At 50.5% G+C, this 15485-nt stretch overlaps 3 protein-coding genes and 1 pseudogene across 4 annotated transcripts; 1 reads left to right on the forward strand and 3 right to left on the reverse strand.

Moving 5' to 3' along the window:
- Nucleotides 1-1435: 1435 nt before the first annotated feature.
- LOC123048273 (chalcone synthase 2) lies at nucleotides 1436-3007 on the forward strand. The gene is made up of 2 exons (XM_044471409.1): nucleotides 1436-1732; nucleotides 1841-3007. The coding sequence occupies exons 1-2, from the start codon at nucleotides 1543-1545 to the stop codon at nucleotides 2836-2838; spliced, it is 1188 nt and encodes a 395-aa protein (XP_044327344.1). The 5' UTR covers nucleotides 1436-1542; the 3' UTR covers nucleotides 2839-3007.
- Nucleotides 3008-3311: 304 nt separating this feature from the next.
- On the reverse strand, nucleotides 3312-6767 carry LOC123051103 (glyoxylate/hydroxypyruvate reductase HPR3). Of its 2 annotated transcripts, XR_006423944.1 has the most exons (3): nucleotides 6195-6766; nucleotides 4623-5367; nucleotides 3312-4397 (listed from the first exon to the last, which is right to left on the reverse strand). XR_006423944.1 is itself a non-coding variant. In XM_044473884.1 (2 exons), exons 1-2 carry the CDS (start codon nucleotides 6648-6650, stop codon nucleotides 4831-4833), a joined length of 993 nt encoding a protein of 330 aa, XP_044329819.1. In that variant the 5' UTR covers nucleotides 6651-6767; the 3' UTR covers nucleotides 4500-4830. The 2 variants fall into 2 exon arrangements, 1 of the variants encoding a protein (XP_044329819.1); XM_044473884.1 differs by lacking the exon at nucleotides 3312-4397 and having other exon boundaries at nucleotides 4500-5367; nucleotides 6195-6767.
- A 1103-nt stretch (nucleotides 6768-7870) lies between these two features.
- LOC123051104 (glyoxylate/hydroxypyruvate reductase HPR3) lies at nucleotides 7871-11364 on the reverse strand. Its single transcript, XM_044473885.1, has 3 exons — nucleotides 10840-11364; nucleotides 9181-9749; nucleotides 7871-8574 (listed from the first exon to the last, which is right to left on the reverse strand). The coding sequence occupies exons 1-2, from the start codon at nucleotides 11305-11307 to the stop codon at nucleotides 9213-9215; spliced, it is 1005 nt and encodes a 334-aa protein (XP_044329820.1). The 5' UTR covers nucleotides 11308-11364; the 3' UTR covers nucleotides 7871-8574; nucleotides 9181-9212.
- A 2538-nt stretch (nucleotides 11365-13902) lies between these two features.
- Nucleotides 13903-14982, reverse strand: LOC123051105 (uncharacterized acetyltransferase At3g50280-like; annotated as a pseudogene).
- Nucleotides 14983-15485: the final 503 nt, after the last annotated feature.

A 15485-nucleotide genomic window follows, 5' to 3' on the forward strand; every position in this document is an offset into this window, starting at 1 on the left:
AAGGACGTCTTCCGTTACCTGCAAGGGACCAAAGATCTTGGTCTATTTTATAAGAGGAATCAAGACCTATCTATTATAGGCTATGCCGATGCTGGGTACCTGTCGGACCCGCATGATTGCAAATCGCAGACTGGATATGTTTTCCTTTGTGGTGGAACTGCGTTTTCCTGGAAATCGTCCAAGCAAACACTTGTGTCGACTTCCACGAACCACTCGGAAATCATGGCACTATTCGAAGCGTCAAAAGAGTGTGTATCGCTTCGGCGGATGATCGGCCACATTCAGCAGACATGTGGGCTGAACACCGTACAAACCCCTACCATTATCTATGAAGATAATGCTGCTTGTGTTGCACAAGTCCAGATGGGTTATGTGAAGAGTAACCTCACAAAGCATATTAGTCCCAAGTTCTTCTATGCACATGAGCTGCAACAGTTGAACGAGGTGAGAGTTTTGCATACTAAGTCCTGTGACAATCTTGCTGATATGTTCACTAAATCATTACCGGCATCAACCTTAGAGAGGTGTGTGCGTGGAATCGGTATGATGAGACTTAGAGAGATGCAAGGTTCAGGGGGAGAAACTTCACAAACTCGTCGCTAAAATCTCAATCCTGATGATCGAGTACTCAACTTGATGGTTGGGTGGATTGTACTCTTTTTCTCTTGAGTGAGTTTTCCTGATGTTTCTCACACGAGGTTTTTGACGAGGCAATTCGTGCAATACAACAACGTATATTGTGTGCTCTTTCTCCACATTTTTCCCACTGGGTTTTTCGGAGTTTTGAGGCATGGATATACGGATAATTACCCAAGGGGGAGTGTTGGGAAACCGGGGCCACCGAGGGTGGCGGCAGCCTCGTGCGTATCGCACGGGCTAGCCCCTCCCGTTTCCCCCACTTTACGTTAAGTGGGTACTTATCCCTTGACCCCTACCCCCTATATAAAGCAACGAGCCATCATTGTAATCCCTGATCATTGATTAATAAAGCTGGTCTCCTCCATCTCTCTGTGTCATTTTACTTTCGCATACTTCAACTACTTCGTCTACGACGCTCGCTCTCGCTCCGCAACCTCAGACCGGACTCGCCGGCGGAGTTGCGGAACAATGCGGACGGCCACACGAGTACTACTATAGCTGTGGTATAGTAGGTGAGCCGGTCAAGCACGAGCCGGCGCAACTGTCTGGACAGATGAAAGCACACGAGTGCGTGCAACTAGGGAGGCGCAAAGCCAAGCGACCCAACAACCCCCACTTGGGCGGACGGTAGACGTGTCGCACGCACCACCCTTCTCCCTCCCCCGCATTCGTGTCCCTCCATCTTCCCGTCCAACTGACCAAATCTCATCACTTGTCCCCATTTCCCCTACCAACCCTTCCCGCCTAGTATATATCCCTTTCCCCACACTCGTACCACCACACCAAACCAGTACGGCCAGCATCGATCTGTCACACTCATCTCCGCCTCCAGCCGGCCACTGTTGAGCTAGCTAGCTACTCGATCGGCCGCTGGTACGTACTCGTACCTAGAGGTAGAGATCGATGGCGGCGGCGACGATGACGGTGGAGGAGGTGAGGAAGGCGCAGCGGGCGGAGGGGCCGGCCACGGTGCTGGCCATCGGCACGGCGACGCCGGCAAACTGCGTGTACCAGGCCGACTACCCGGACTACTACTTCAAGATCACCAAGAGCGACCACATGGCCGACCTCAAGGACAAGTTCAAGAGGATGTGTAAGTTCAATCAATTCCATTCCATTCCATCATTCTTTGCCGTCTCTTTTATGCCTTTTCTCGGACGATGGACACGCGACCTAACAGACAAGCAATGCTTCATCTCAGGCGAGAAGTCGCAGATCAGGAAGAGGTACATGCACCTGACGGAGGAGATCCTGCAGGACAACCCCAACATGTGCGCCTACATGGCGCCGTCCCTGGACGCGCGCCAGGACATCGTCGTCGTCGAGGTCCCCAAGCTCGGGAAGGCGGCCGCGCAGAAGGCCATCAAGGAGTGGGGCCAGCCGCGGTCCAAGATCACCCACCTTGTCTTCTGCACCACCTCCGGCGTCGACATGCCGGGCGCCGACTACCAGCTCACCAAGATGCTCGGCCTGCGCCCCTCCGTGAAGCGCCTCATGATGTACCAGCAGGGCTGCTTCGCCGGCGGCACCGTGTTGCGCCTCGCCAAGGACCTCGCCGAGAACAACCGCGGCGCGCGTGTGCTGGTGGTCTGCTCGGAGATCACCGCGGTCACCTTCCGCGGCCCGCACGAGTCCCACCTCGACTCGCTGGTGGGTCAGGCGCTCTTCGGCGACGGTGCGGCCGCGGTGATCGTCGGCGCAGACCCCGACGAGTCCGTCGAGCGCCCCCTGTTCCAGCTGGTGTCTGCGAGCCAGACGATTCTGCCGGACTCAGAGGGCGCCATCGACGGCCACCTTCGGGAGGTCGGCCTCACCTTCCACCTCCTCAAGGATGTGCCCGGGCTCATCTCCAAGAACATCGAGCGCGCCCTGGAGGACGCCTTCAAGCCATTGGGCATCGATGACTGGAACTCAGTCTTCTGGATGGCGCACCCCGGCGGGCCGGCAATCCTTGACATGGTCGAGGCCAAGGTAAACCTAAACAAGGAACGGATGCGCGCCACCAGGCATGTCCTCTCCGAATATGGCAACATGTCGAGCGCATGCGTGCTCTTCATCATGGACGAAATGCGCAAACGCTCCGCCGAGGATGGCCACACCACAACCGGCGAGGGAATGGACTGGGGCGTTCTCTTCGGCTTCGGCCCCGGCCTCACCGTGGAGACGGTCGTCCTCCATAGCGTCCCCATCACAGCCTAGGCCAGTGAATGATCATTCATTCTCCATTCATCTTCGTCATGAAATAATCTACAACTGTTGCTGCTACACCCAAGTTTGCACTGTATTCTACTGTATGAGGTTTGTAAGTACTGTAGAAGAGTAGGCACGTTTCTTTCCACTGTCCTAAATATACCCTGTTTATTGTTGAGATCGTTGTGGTATAGATGAACTATTGATTTACATGATTGAAAGTAACCAGTTACGTTTATGATGAAACCTAGGAATCAAGCATTGATCCAATTTGACTACCCCTATGGGATAGACCTCAGAAGGAAACCGTTGAGTAACGGCACCAAATGGAAATAATAAGATATGCTCCACGTTTGTCAAGCAATCAAATTTGAGAGCCTATCACAGTCCACGGTGAGGCCCAAAAGAATCAGGCACCATACAACCCTGCAATTTCGCCAGTCGAGAACACGGTGAGCTCATAAGTAGCTCATGCTCTTCGATTAAAAAGAATGATCATGCTCATAGGCCAGCGCATGATCACTCGTTCTCCATTTATCTTGGTCATGAAAAAAATCTACCACTGTTAAGTTTGCATTGTATTCTACCGTATGTGGTTTGTACTAGAAGTGTTGGCGGCGGCGCTACGCGTGTGTTGGCGTTGTCATGTGATGGCGACCTCTGTGAAAACACACCTGATGGCATTTCTTTGTCACATTTGACGAAGAATCAGTACTCCCTCCGTAAAGCGTTTAGATCACTACTTTAGTGATCTAAACGCTCTTATATTTGTTTATAGAGGGAGTAATAAATAGGCTAAATAGTGAGATATTTTATGGAAAAGAAACAATAGGATATACTCCACTTTTGTCATGCAATCGCACCTTGAGAGAGAGCCTATCAACGTCCAAGGTGTGGCCACGCCGGAGTCCATCCGCGACACGATCGAGCTTGTCACCGCAAACCTCGACGCCTTCTTCGCAGGGGAGCCATTGCTCAGCCCCACGCAGCTCTGAAACAAGAGCACCATTGATTGATTGGATAAAATTGGTCTGCGGTCATCCACTGTTGTGCTCTTGTGATTAAGCGGCCTGAATGAACTGCAATCTGCAACCAGCAAGCGGAATGCTGCCCAAATTTGCTTCTTGTGCAACAGAAGGCCAGGCAGAGAGTAGTACTAGAAGGAAACCCCACTGCTTTTTTGGTGGCACTGCTTCTGATTTCTGCAGCGGTTTGCCTTGCATGTTCATCTATTTTTCCTTTGGCCCCCCGTGGACAACCCGCCGGCCACAGGTGTGGCGTTGAGGTCGATAGTCATGGGCGCAGGCATGGCCGGCGCGACCACTCACCTCCGGCGAGCAGTCCGCGGGAGAGGTAGAGAAACGGGAGGCTTACGGTTGGGGATGGAAGCCAGGCACCTGCGGCGTGGTCCGTGCCGCCTGAGCTCTTCTCCATGGACAACGTGGTGCTGTCGGGCCACAGGGCCGTGGCCACGCCGGAGTCCATCCGCGGCACGATCGAGCTCATCGCCGCGCCGCCAACCTCGACGCCTTCTTCGCAGGGAAGCCACTGCTCAGCCCTGTGCAGCTCTGAAACAAGAGCACCATTTATTTATCTGGATAAAATTGGTCTGCGATCGGCCTGAATGAACTTCAGTCTGCAGAAATAATGTGCTCACGAACAACAGAATGTTCATGTGTTCGGAATGCTGCACAAATTTGCTTCTTGTGTTCTGAATGTTCATGTGAAAAAAAGTGTACAACGGCAACAGAAGGCCAAACAGAGAGTAGTACTAGAAGAAGCAACTCAATTACTTTTGTTGGCACTATTTCTGATTTCTGCAGTGGTTTGCCTTGCATGTTCATCTATGTTCTGAACTTCTCTTTTTTCATGGTGAGCAGGACCTCACTGGTATCAGCTCCTGCAATGCGAGTCCGTGTAAATGGAGCAGCAGGCACCGTGTCACATCTGCACATACTCGGCACCCGAAAAACATTGTGGTGCAGTTTTGCTAACTTGCGCTCACTGCGCTAGAGAATCAGCATGCACTGGGGTGAGCAATGGCTGACCGGAGAAGAAGGCTTCAAGGTTGCCAATGGTGTGCGCTCGCAGGTCCGACCTGGACTCCTCCGTCAACACCGCCACGTGGCGCGACAGAACCACATTCTCCATGGAGAACAGCTCTGCCGGCACCTTTGGCTCATGCTCAAAGACGTCAAGGCCCGCGCCTGCAATCTTTCCCTCCCTGAGTGCAATGACCAGTTCTGCCTCGTCGATGTTTGCTCCTCGGCCGATGTTGACGACCACACCGTCCTTTCCTAGGGCCTCCAGCACATCCTTGTTCACGATGTGCCGTGTCGCCTTGTTCAGTGCGCATGCGACAACGAGCACGTCAGATTCAGCAGCAAGCTCATGGACATTTGGGAAGTATTTGTAAGAGACTGAATCCTTTGGTTTTCTCGAGTTGTAGTGGATGATGCAGCCGAAAGCTTCAAGCCTCTTTGCAATCCGTGAGCCGATGTTCCCCAAGCCGATGATGCCAACACGCTTACCACCAAGCTGAGACCATCAAAATAACACCAACAACATTGTATTAGTTTTGAGTGAAAGGAATAAGAGAAAAACATGTCTTTGCACCATAGACATACATGGTGCCAATCACTGAATGATGAGCACAAAAAAGTGCGCGATACATGGCTTTCTGAAGAAGTAGCAGTAGCAGTGTAGCACGCCGATAGGTCTTAGGCAACACACACAAAAAAAGAGACCAACTGAACCTCCGACGATGAAGCAGAGGACATATAGAAGAATACAACCTTCGGTTCATACCAGGATGAATGTGCTGGTTAATTCCATGCTTGCGTAAGCCATATCTTCGGTTCATATCTCACAAGGATTATGTGTAATCTATACACTAATCGATATACTCGTATGAAACTTGGAGCATTAAATTGCTAACTGAAGCAGGACAGACATTTCCTCTCCCCTGACCCCCTTCCTCTATCTGCAGGTAATCGCCGTCATTTTCCATCCTGAGTTTCTTAATTGGTAGAATCATAGAAGCGGTTAAACAGCAAAGACGTTGCTGCCAACACCTTCTGAAATAATTCACCTCAGCGTCTGTAACAAGTGCATTTGCCATAAATAAATTTGGATAGAAGCTGCTCACTTGTACAAAATTAACTTCCCTCTATGTGATTGCACGACAAGATGGATTTGGGTTGCTTGGTATTGGAAATGTTAGGTTTGTGACTTCAGAAATTGACAAAATTGTACTGGATCTGAGAGACCTACAAACAACTGCCCTGAATTTCTCTCAAACTTCAAGAATCAGAAACATAATAATGTCAGTTTACAGGAAGCCAAAAAGGAGGCAGGGACCGGACCTTGGATCCGAGGGGATAGTCCCCCTGCGCCGCCCAGGACCCGCGCCGGACGTAGCGCTCGGACGCCGACACGCGCCGGAGCACGTCGAGCAGCAGGCCGACGGCGTAATCGGCCACGTCGGTTGAGTATACCTCCCCGGAGTTGGCGACGGCGACGCCGCGGCGCGCGCACTCGGCCAGGTCGATGTGGTCGAGCCCCGCGGCCGTGCTGACGACGCAGCGGAGGGAGGGGGCGGCGTCGAGGAACGAGGCGTCCACGCGCACGCCGCCCCAGATGACCGTGGCGCGCGGGGGCTCCGGTACGGCGGCGGCCGCGGCGACGAAGGCCAGGGCCGGGAGGGCCTGCCCCGGCGCGTACAGGTCGAGGACGCGGAAGCGGTCGCGCAGCGCGGCGGCGAAGGGCGCGTCCACGGGGCGGAGCAGCAGGACGGCAGGCTTGCCGCCGGCTGCCGCCATGGTCGCGAGCTTGAGAGTTGCAACCACTGCTAACAAAGCCACTCCTTTTCTGTTTATCTTTCTTTTTCAACACCTACTAAACTTCAGAACTTTCATTTCTCTCTCACAAAAAAAAGAGAGTTAAAAACTTTAACTACACTCCACAAATGCTAAGCTTTGTTTACATCCTTTAAGCAACTGTGTGTGGTGCGGCTTACTTACCGGATGACCGTTTCGGCCCACCGGTGCATATGCTCCCTGATAAACAGTAAATGTAAAACAAATACTAACTGACTTTTGAAAAAAATATTTTTCTTGTAGATGTTCTTGTTACTGCAACAAGCATGGTTGGCAATATTAATGCGAAACGGGGTAGTAGTGCTTCGTCGGTGAAAAAACCAAGAATAAATGTAACATTTGGCGTTCGACTTGTTTTCTTTTTAAACACGGGTCAAAATGCTTGAGCTTTTTCTAAAGAATTGTGTGCATCATTTGGGTGTGACAACGGAAACACTTTTTCAACAAAAAAATTGACATTTGCACAAAATATTTTTTATGGCAAGAGCCGAATTGAATTTAAGCTTACTTGTCCTTTTGTCTTTTTCTTAAAGCTTATAACTCTGGGCATCCATGCTCTCCGTAATGTCAAAATTTGAGATGTCAATTGCTTGTCTTCAAGCATGAACCTTATGGCAAAGGCAGTCAGCTACCGGAAAAAAAAAAGATACAGAAATCAGCTTAAGTGTAGAATGAGGGTAGGCAAGAAGTGGTTATCTATCAGATGGGAAGAGTCAAGCCTGTCATCCGGGAAAGACACCTAACTAACCACCAATCATCCTATCCTTACCTTCCAACCAAGCCCTTTCGATCTCACGCAGCCGTTGGGTATATAATCTTGGTCCACCCCTTACATTGAAGCCCTACAGCTCAGTTAGCTTTTAGCAAAGGTAAGAATCCTTGTGAAACTGCTTTTTATTTTTCTTGTGTTGTTTCTTTTTTCGAATGGCATCGTAGCTACACGAGGGAAAGCGATGCTGTCCACTCTGCCGCAAAAGGGGGCGGCTTTCCCCCTCTCCCAAAAATGCCAGTTTCACCATCAAAAGTTGCGTTCCATTTCGGTAGCAATAAAAGATTCAAGGCACCTTGCTAGATACAACATTCTCGACAATGAAATATCATTCTTCTGGCTTCTATATCATGCACACAACCATAAATATATTCAAATACTAAGGCTGGATGGCTTATAAACAGCAAGAACATACCACACTCTGACTAACATCGTGAAATCACGTCACCGATATAGCGATACATGGTTACAACACTTCTTTTGATTCAAGGTCCGGCGCGTGTCTTGGGCAATACCATCACGAACTAGGGAGAAAAATTGGCAGGACTTAGGAGAAGTGAGTGAATGATGACCACGCGCAAAGGCACAATGTACCTTCATGGATTTAGGAACATATCAATCTACCGTTGTTCTCCTTGAGCAACGAACCAGAAGCAATTTGCAAAACTTATCCTACAATTATTTCTGAAATGGCACAGTTTCGCCGGGAAGGGGCAGAACCAGGCAGGGTTCAGAATCTGCTGCTTGGGCAGCAACCACCTAACCTTCATCCCTTGCCTGATCATAAGTCCACCATTCATCCCAATTGGCATGTACATATTTCTGAGCGAGAAATCCTCGCCCTTGGAGAGTCACAACTCTCTTTTGTCAGTTGAGTTTTGTACCAGTTTACAGGAACATGGAAATCCCATAAGGGCACACCACGATGCTGCCTTGATCGCCACCGATGCTGGTCGAAGGAGTCCCCGCCACTGGCAATGCCCATGCTCGCTGCTAGCAGCACCACCAGATGAGCCGGATTTATTATCCAAGGGGCACCGGGACCCCAATTTTTAACAAAATTATATATTGGTCCGCTAGCAGCAGCACCCCACAATGCTGAAAGTGTTATACTTTTGTTAGAAACAAGGATTTTAACATTTAAAAAATAATTTTTAATAAAATGTTTTATGGATGTATCATATATTTATGCTAGGCATATTTTAGTCACAACTCAGAAACTAACAAAAACAAATAAAGGTAATAAAATACAGTACAATATGAGCCAAATGCAACATATGATTTTGGTTATAAAACACAGGATATGGCAAACTTTATTTAGGAAATGGGACACCGCAATCAACACTAGCAACCCAATATATAATTTTTATTACTATTCAAGAAAAGAGATCTAGAGAGAAAAATGAGATATACAAGTAGTAGCATCTGTGTGTGTGGAGGGGGGGGGGGGGGTATTAATCTTTATATATACTACTTCCTCTGTTCATAAATATAAGACGTTTTAGAGATTTGTATGGTCAATCTAAAACGTTCTATATTGGTGACTAGAGGGAGTATTAGCAAATTCAAAGACTAAAAGGCAAGGATACTGATCTTTGCGTAGTTTCCTGGTGCTGAATCATTTGTACTTTTCCATGGAATATCTTCTCCCTGATTTACGTGGTTTGTTTATACAGGGACTTTTGGCAATCTGTACTACATCACCTTTGAATATATCTGATATGAGTGATCTGCGTTCACTGCACTAGAGAATCAGCATCCACTGGAGTGAGCAACGGCTGACCGGAGAAGAAGGCTTCAAGGTTGCCCACGGTGTGCGCGCGCAGGTCCGACCTGGACTCCTCTGTAAAGACCGCCACGTGACGCGACAGAACCACATTCTCCATGGAGAACAGCTCTGCTGGCACCTTGGGCTCGTGCTCGAAGACGTCAAGGCCCGCGCCTGCAATCTTTCCCTCCCTGAGTGCAACGACCAGTTCCGCCTCGTCGATGTTTGCTCCTCGGCCGATGTTGATGACCACACCACCCTTTCCTAGGGCCTCCAGCACATCCTTGTCCACGATGTGCCGCGTCGCCTTGTTTAGTGCACATGCGACAATGAGCACGTCGGATTCAGCAGCAAGATCGTGAACATTTCCGAAGTACTTGTAAGAAATTGAATCCTTTGGTTTTCTCGAGTTGTAGTGGATGATGCAGCCAAAAGCTTCAAGCCTCCTTGCAATCCGTGAGCCGATGTTCCCCAAGCCGATGATGCCAACACGCTTGCCACCAAGCTGAGATCATCAAAATAACACAAAAAATATTATTTTAGTTTTTATTAGTGCCAAAAGGAATTAAAAAAGGGAAAAACATGCCTTCGAGCCATAGACATACATGGTGCCAATTACTGAATGAGGAGAGTACAAAGAAGTGCACGAACTGTGGATGCAATCACTAAAACATAAGTCAATATGGAGCTGGCGGAAGCAGTAGCAGTGTGGCACACTAATAGGTCTTAGGCTACAAAAAATAAGGAAATGAGATCAACCGAGCAGAGAACATACAGAAGAATGCAACCTTCAATTCATAACAGGGTGAATGTGCTGGCTAATTCAGCGCCTGGATATATGACAAGGAGTTTGTGTAATTCATACTCTAATGTCTAATCGATATAATACTCATATGATGCTTGTAGCATTATATTGCTAATTAAGACTGGAGAGACATTCCCTCTTTCTCTCGTGCATTACATTGTAATCGCCCTTGATTTCCACCCTGAGTTTCCTAATGTGTAGAGTCCTAGAAGCGGTTAAGCAGCAAGGGTGCTGCTGCCGACACCCTCTGAAATATTCAGTTCAGAGTCTGCAGCGGTTTGGACTGATGATGATGTGTTACAGACCTATGCAATGGGTTTGGGTTGATTTCGTATTGGAAATATTAGGATGTCAACAGGATAGCTAACTGTTGGGTTTGTGATGTTGATGTTAACCTTCAAGAAAGTGACAAAATGGAACTGGATCTGAGAGGAGTAACAACTAATTCAGTTTGTGGACGGTCTGCTCAGCCACAAAATAATGCTTGTTTTAATTTGGTCACCCAGATGTAAACTCCACAAAGTTAAAGCTTTATTCATCCTTCTCCTTCAGCAACTGGCAAAGGAAGTTAATTTGCCGCATTTGAGAATCTTATTAACAAGGACCATATTGACACCATATTGTCTCTGAATTCAATCCAAACTATTCAAAAAAGAATTTGTCTCTGAATTCCTCTCAGACAGGTTAATTTCTACCAAGATAGTTTTGCCTAAGAACATTGGAAGAATCAGAAACAAAATAGTGTCAAGGCATGCCTAAGCTCAACAGGCCAAGAAGTCAAGAACTGGACCTTGGATCCGAGGGGGTAGTCGCCCTGCACCGGCCAGGACCCGCGCCGGACGTACCGCTCCGCCGCCGACACGCGCCGGAGCACGTCGAGCAGCAAGCCGACGGCGTAGTCGGCGACGTCGGTGGAGAAGACCTCCCCGGAGTTGGCGACGGCGACGCCGCGGCGCGCGCACTCGGCGAGGTCGATGTGGTCAATCCCGGCGCCCGTGGTGAGGACGCAGCGGAGGGAGGGCACGGCGTCCAGGAACGAGGCGTCCACGCGCACGGAGCCGCCGCCCACGACGACCGCGGCGCGCGGGGGCTCCGGCGCGGCCGCGGCCGCGGCGAGGAACGCCGGGAGGGGCTCGCCGGAGGAGAAGAAGTCGAGGACGCGGAACCGCTCGCTCAGCGCCGCGGTGAAGTCGGCGTCTGACCGGCGGAGGTGGAGGACGGCCGGGAGGACCAGCGGGTTGCCGCCGGCCGACGCCATAGCTGAGAGTTGGAAGCTTCCTCTTCGGTCTGTTCCGCAGGTAACAAAAAAGAAACGAAAATGTTATCTGCAGAACGTCATTTTTTTTTTTGACATTCCCAACGAACTAACCTATGGCCGATGGATCGAAAACACGAATCTTGGCGCACGTTCACCCGCCACATCGGCAGCACGCACGCATTCGCTGAGGGGAGGTGCCGGTTGAACCAACCGCAACACAGCCTACTTCCTCCACCTACTGGCCGGCACTCTCTCCTTGTCTGTCGTCTCCATTCCCCATCACACGTCCTCACTACATCTCGCCACTGCACATCCCTCTTTGGGTGATTGCACCGGTGCCCTGCACGCGCGGCTCATCCGCCGTCACGGGGCACCCTTTGTTGTCCCGCGGATCTAGGAGGCGCACCGCTCATTCCACCATGAACCCTCGGCATCTAGCCGTCACTTCAATAGGAGGAGGCCCAGGAGATGAGTGGAACGGTTGCGGCAGAGATGTGGGGGGCTGCGGTTGCGATTGAAATCAATCATGTGTTGTCTCCATCACTTTTCCCTGATCCTAGCAATTACAGGTGTGTTAGGCTAGAAATCCCACCACACCGCTGCATCACCAACCCATGTGCGCCAAGCCACAGTCCATAGAGTGCATGGCACCGTCGAAGGCAAATGACTGAGGTGCCGGTCGAGCGAACCGTACGCAGCCTACTTCATCCACCCACTGGCCGACGATCTCTCCTCGTCTGTCGTCTCCATTCCCCATCACACGTCCTCACTACATCTCGCCACTGCACATCCCTCTTTGGGTGATTGCGCCGGTGCCCTGCACGCGCGGCTCATCCGCCGTCACGGGGCACCCTTTGTTGTCCGGCGGATCTAGGAGGCGCACCGCTCATTCCCACCATGAACCCTCGGCATCTAGCCGTCACTCCAATAGGAGGAGGCCCAGGAGATGAGTGGAACGGTTGCGGCAGAGATGTGGGGGGTTGCGGTTGCGATTGAAATCAATCATGTGTTGTCTCCACCACTTTTCCATGATCCTAACAATTACAAGTGTGTTAGGCTAGAAATCCCACCACACCGCTGCACCACCAACCCCTGTGCGCCAAGCCACAGTCCATACAGTGCAGCGACCAAGACGTTCGCCAATCTGATCGGATATGACCACCAGCGAGAAAGGGAGCGACCAGCCCCGACCCTCACAAGCAGCCCGCCTGCGCCCCATCCAGGCCAGATATGCTCTCTCTCTCTCTCTCATTGCAATTCTTCCTCTACTCTTATAATCTTATTCGAATTGAAAGGGTTTTAATAATTCAATAAAATCAAATTTTTAAAGAAAATAAAATACTATTTTGATTCCTATATAACTCTTATGCAGTAGAATATTACTCCCTCTTGTCTTTTTTACTCCACGTAGAAGATTTGGTGGAAGTCAAATGTATACGCAGAGTAAAAAGGCTCATGTTCTGCTTCGTAATCTTATTGCTTATCATTAGCATCTTCTGAGACTTATCTAGAAAGAATGAACTTCTTTTGGAGGATGAAGCATTTTGGGCAGTGTGCTAGAGATAAAAAGTGTGATGGCCTGTATGCAGAAAGTGCAGGCGCACAAGTTCAGGAGAGAACTTTTTTTTTTCCCGATAAAAGGGGCCACATGGCCCCTTTTCATAATGAAAATAGGAGTCTGGATACAACAAATTCAACATCCCACACATTTTTCTCGAACCTGATGCATCACCTCACTAAACTGAAGAACAACCTACATCCTAGACATATAACCACATCTATAGGATGCCAAACCACCCACTACTGGGAGAGAAATAGACTTTTAACATCTACGTATTACATTTTTGTACATCAGCCAGAATAGTAAAGCAAGTCTATAATCTGAACGCACTACAGAGCCGCCCGATTTCAGGTAGAGACAAAGCACAGTCTTTGAGCAGAAGGATTCCACCCATATGCTCTTCTGTAGACTTCATTTGCTACCCGAGATAGCCTCTTGGAAACCTCCCTAAGCATTTTTTGCACTCCTTTTTTCTGCAGAATCACCCATGAATCCAATAGAGAACACAGGGTAAATATTACATTGACGGGGTTTGAAAGGAAAACGCGTTGAAAACAGGATTTGTTCCTTGTTTTCCAAATTGTCCAGATCAAAGCAGCAGCACCAATAGAAACCACAGCCCTATCCTTACCAGAATAGGCTGAATAGGCTGGTATCCAGTTTTGACAGAGATTGAAGAAAGATAAAGGTAATTTTGGGTTACCCAACGAACCACAAATCACATTTCATAAAAATCTAGCAAAAGAGCACGAAAAGAACATATGATCAATGCTCTCAGAGACACTGCAAAACTCGCAAAAATTTAATCCTTTCCACCCTCGTCTAGATAAGTTATCCTTGGTTAGGATCCTCCCTTTGATCACTAACCATATAAACGCTTTTACTTTTTAGAGGCATTCTCAACCTCCAAAGCAGTTTAAAAGGAAAGGCAACCACTCTAGCTGTCTTGGAGTACATGGTATGAGCTCCAGCCAAGATTGGATGTGGAAATAACAATATTGACTGACTGACTGACTGGATACATGCGAGCCGGAGACGTGACACACTGAAAAGTGCAAGCCAACGGCACACCGACACACCTCCATCGGCGCGCGCGAGGCCATCAGGAGGGACTGAGGGAGGCACAAGTCCGCCGCCACCGTCTCTAGACCCACGGGCCCATCAGCTCTTCGTCGGCGACGAGCTGGCGAGCACGTCAGGTCCGAGGCACACCTGCAGCTCCATGCCCTTGGGCCCTCTCCCGCCGCCGTCATCTCTGCCCTCCTAGTCCTAGAGACCTAGACCGACGGCTTCATCAGCTCTTCGTCGGCGACGAGCCTGGCGATCGAGCACATCAGGGGCGAGGCACACCTGCAGCTCCATGCTCCCTGTCCCTCCGCCGCCCTCGTAAACCGGCGGAGGCACAAGTCCGCCACCGTCATCTCTGCCCTCCTAGACCGGCGGATTCATCAGCTCTTCATCGGCGACGAGCCTGGCGAGCACATCCGGGGAGAGGCACACCTCCAGCTCCATGCTCCCTGTCCCTCCGCCGCCCTCGTAAACCGTGACCATCCCGTCCAGCTTGTTCCCGGCGCCGCTCCGGACGGCCACCGGCCTGCCTCACCCAAAGTCGTTGCCGTACGCGTTGAACCGCTGCGAGCCGGTGACCACCACCGCCTCGGGAGGAAAACGGCCGGCCAAACACTTGAAGCTGGGGTTGCATTCCACGCCGCGAGCTTCTCCCTCACGCGCGCCTCGTCGGCCGCGGCCACGGCCCGGTTCAGAAGCGACGCCACCCAGCCCAGCCGGTCGTCTCCCAGAATCTCGCCGACCGCGGCCCTGGTCCACGTACACCGGCGGCATGCCCTTCAGGCGCGTCCGGCATCCGATGGCGAGCAAGCACGTCGTGTCCTGGTCCGGCAAGTGTCCCCGGGCCCGACACGTAGCTCGCCACAGGTGCGCGAGCACGGCCTGCAACGAGGAGATGGTTGCCGTGCCGACGGCCATCTCAGCGTTCGCTTTCGCCTTCAGCTTCTTCACGCTCTCCGGGGAGAAATGGATCGAGCATTCATGCACCGGCGGCGGGTACTCAAACCGCCTGGGTATGTCCTCCGCCTTGGCAATGGGGAGAGGGATCGGCACGGGGCAGCCCTCGATGAACCACCTCTTGGGTGGTGGGGGCGCCGTGGAGATGTCTCCGGGTGGGGATATACTTGTCACACCCATTGCCTAACATGGAGCACGAGCGTGCTTCAGTAAACCATACAAGAAAATTAGCACGAGCAGCACAACGGCAGAGATCTGGAGCACATGAAGAAAATAAGCAATTACTAGCACAGATCTGGAGCACATCAGCACAAGCGCCATGGTCTCCGGCATGTCCGGCCGTTCATATCAGAGATGCCTCCGCAAAGTTTCTGCTTAGATTGAGGAGGAATATGCACTATAGCATATCAGACAAGTGTCGGGCAAAGCACATGATAGTATCATTTTATAGTTTTATCTTTTGAAAAACTTGCAATTTATTCATCTTCAATCATAGCGGTATGACGAACACCAGAAATAATAAAAATTATATTCAGATCCATAGACGACCCAATGACGATTACAAGCACTGAAGCGAGCTGAACCCCGCTGT

Source organism: Triticum aestivum, chromosome 2D, assembly GCF_018294505.1.
Source record: "Triticum aestivum cultivar Chinese Spring chromosome 2D, IWGSC CS RefSeq v2.1, whole genome shotgun sequence".
NCBI classification, from domain to species: domain Eukaryota; kingdom Viridiplantae; phylum Streptophyta; class Magnoliopsida; order Poales; family Poaceae; genus Triticum; species Triticum aestivum.

What these genes read in the sequence shown, in the direction of transcription:
- LOC123051103 (XM_044473884.1), bottom strand. Translation starts at nt 6,650, where the DNA reads ATGGCGGCAGCCGGCGGCAAGCCTGCCGTCCTGCTGCTCCGCCCCGTG. An exon ending in ACTATCCCCTCGGATCCAAG is followed by an intron (nt 5,368 to 6,194) that starts GTCCGGTCCCTG and finishes TGATGGTCTCAG; the next exon opens with CTTGGTGGTAAGCGTGTTGG.
- LOC123051104 (XM_044473885.1), bottom strand. Translation starts at nt 11,307, where the DNA reads ATGGCGTCGGCCGGCGGCAACCCGCTGGTCCTCCCGGCCGTCCTCCAC. An exon ending in ACTACCCCCTCGGATCCAAG is followed by an intron (nt 9,750 to 10,839) that starts GTCCAGTTCTTG and finishes TGATGATCTCAG; the next exon opens with CTTGGTGGCAAGCGTGTTGG.
- LOC123048273 (XM_044471409.1), top strand. Translation starts at nt 1,543, where the DNA reads ATGGCGGCGGCGACGATGACGGTGGAGGAGGTGAGGAAGGCGCAGCGG. An exon ending in GGACAAGTTCAAGAGGATGT is followed by an intron (nt 1,733 to 1,840) that starts GTAAGTTCAATC and finishes GCTTCATCTCAG; the next exon opens with GCGAGAAGTCGCAGATCAGG.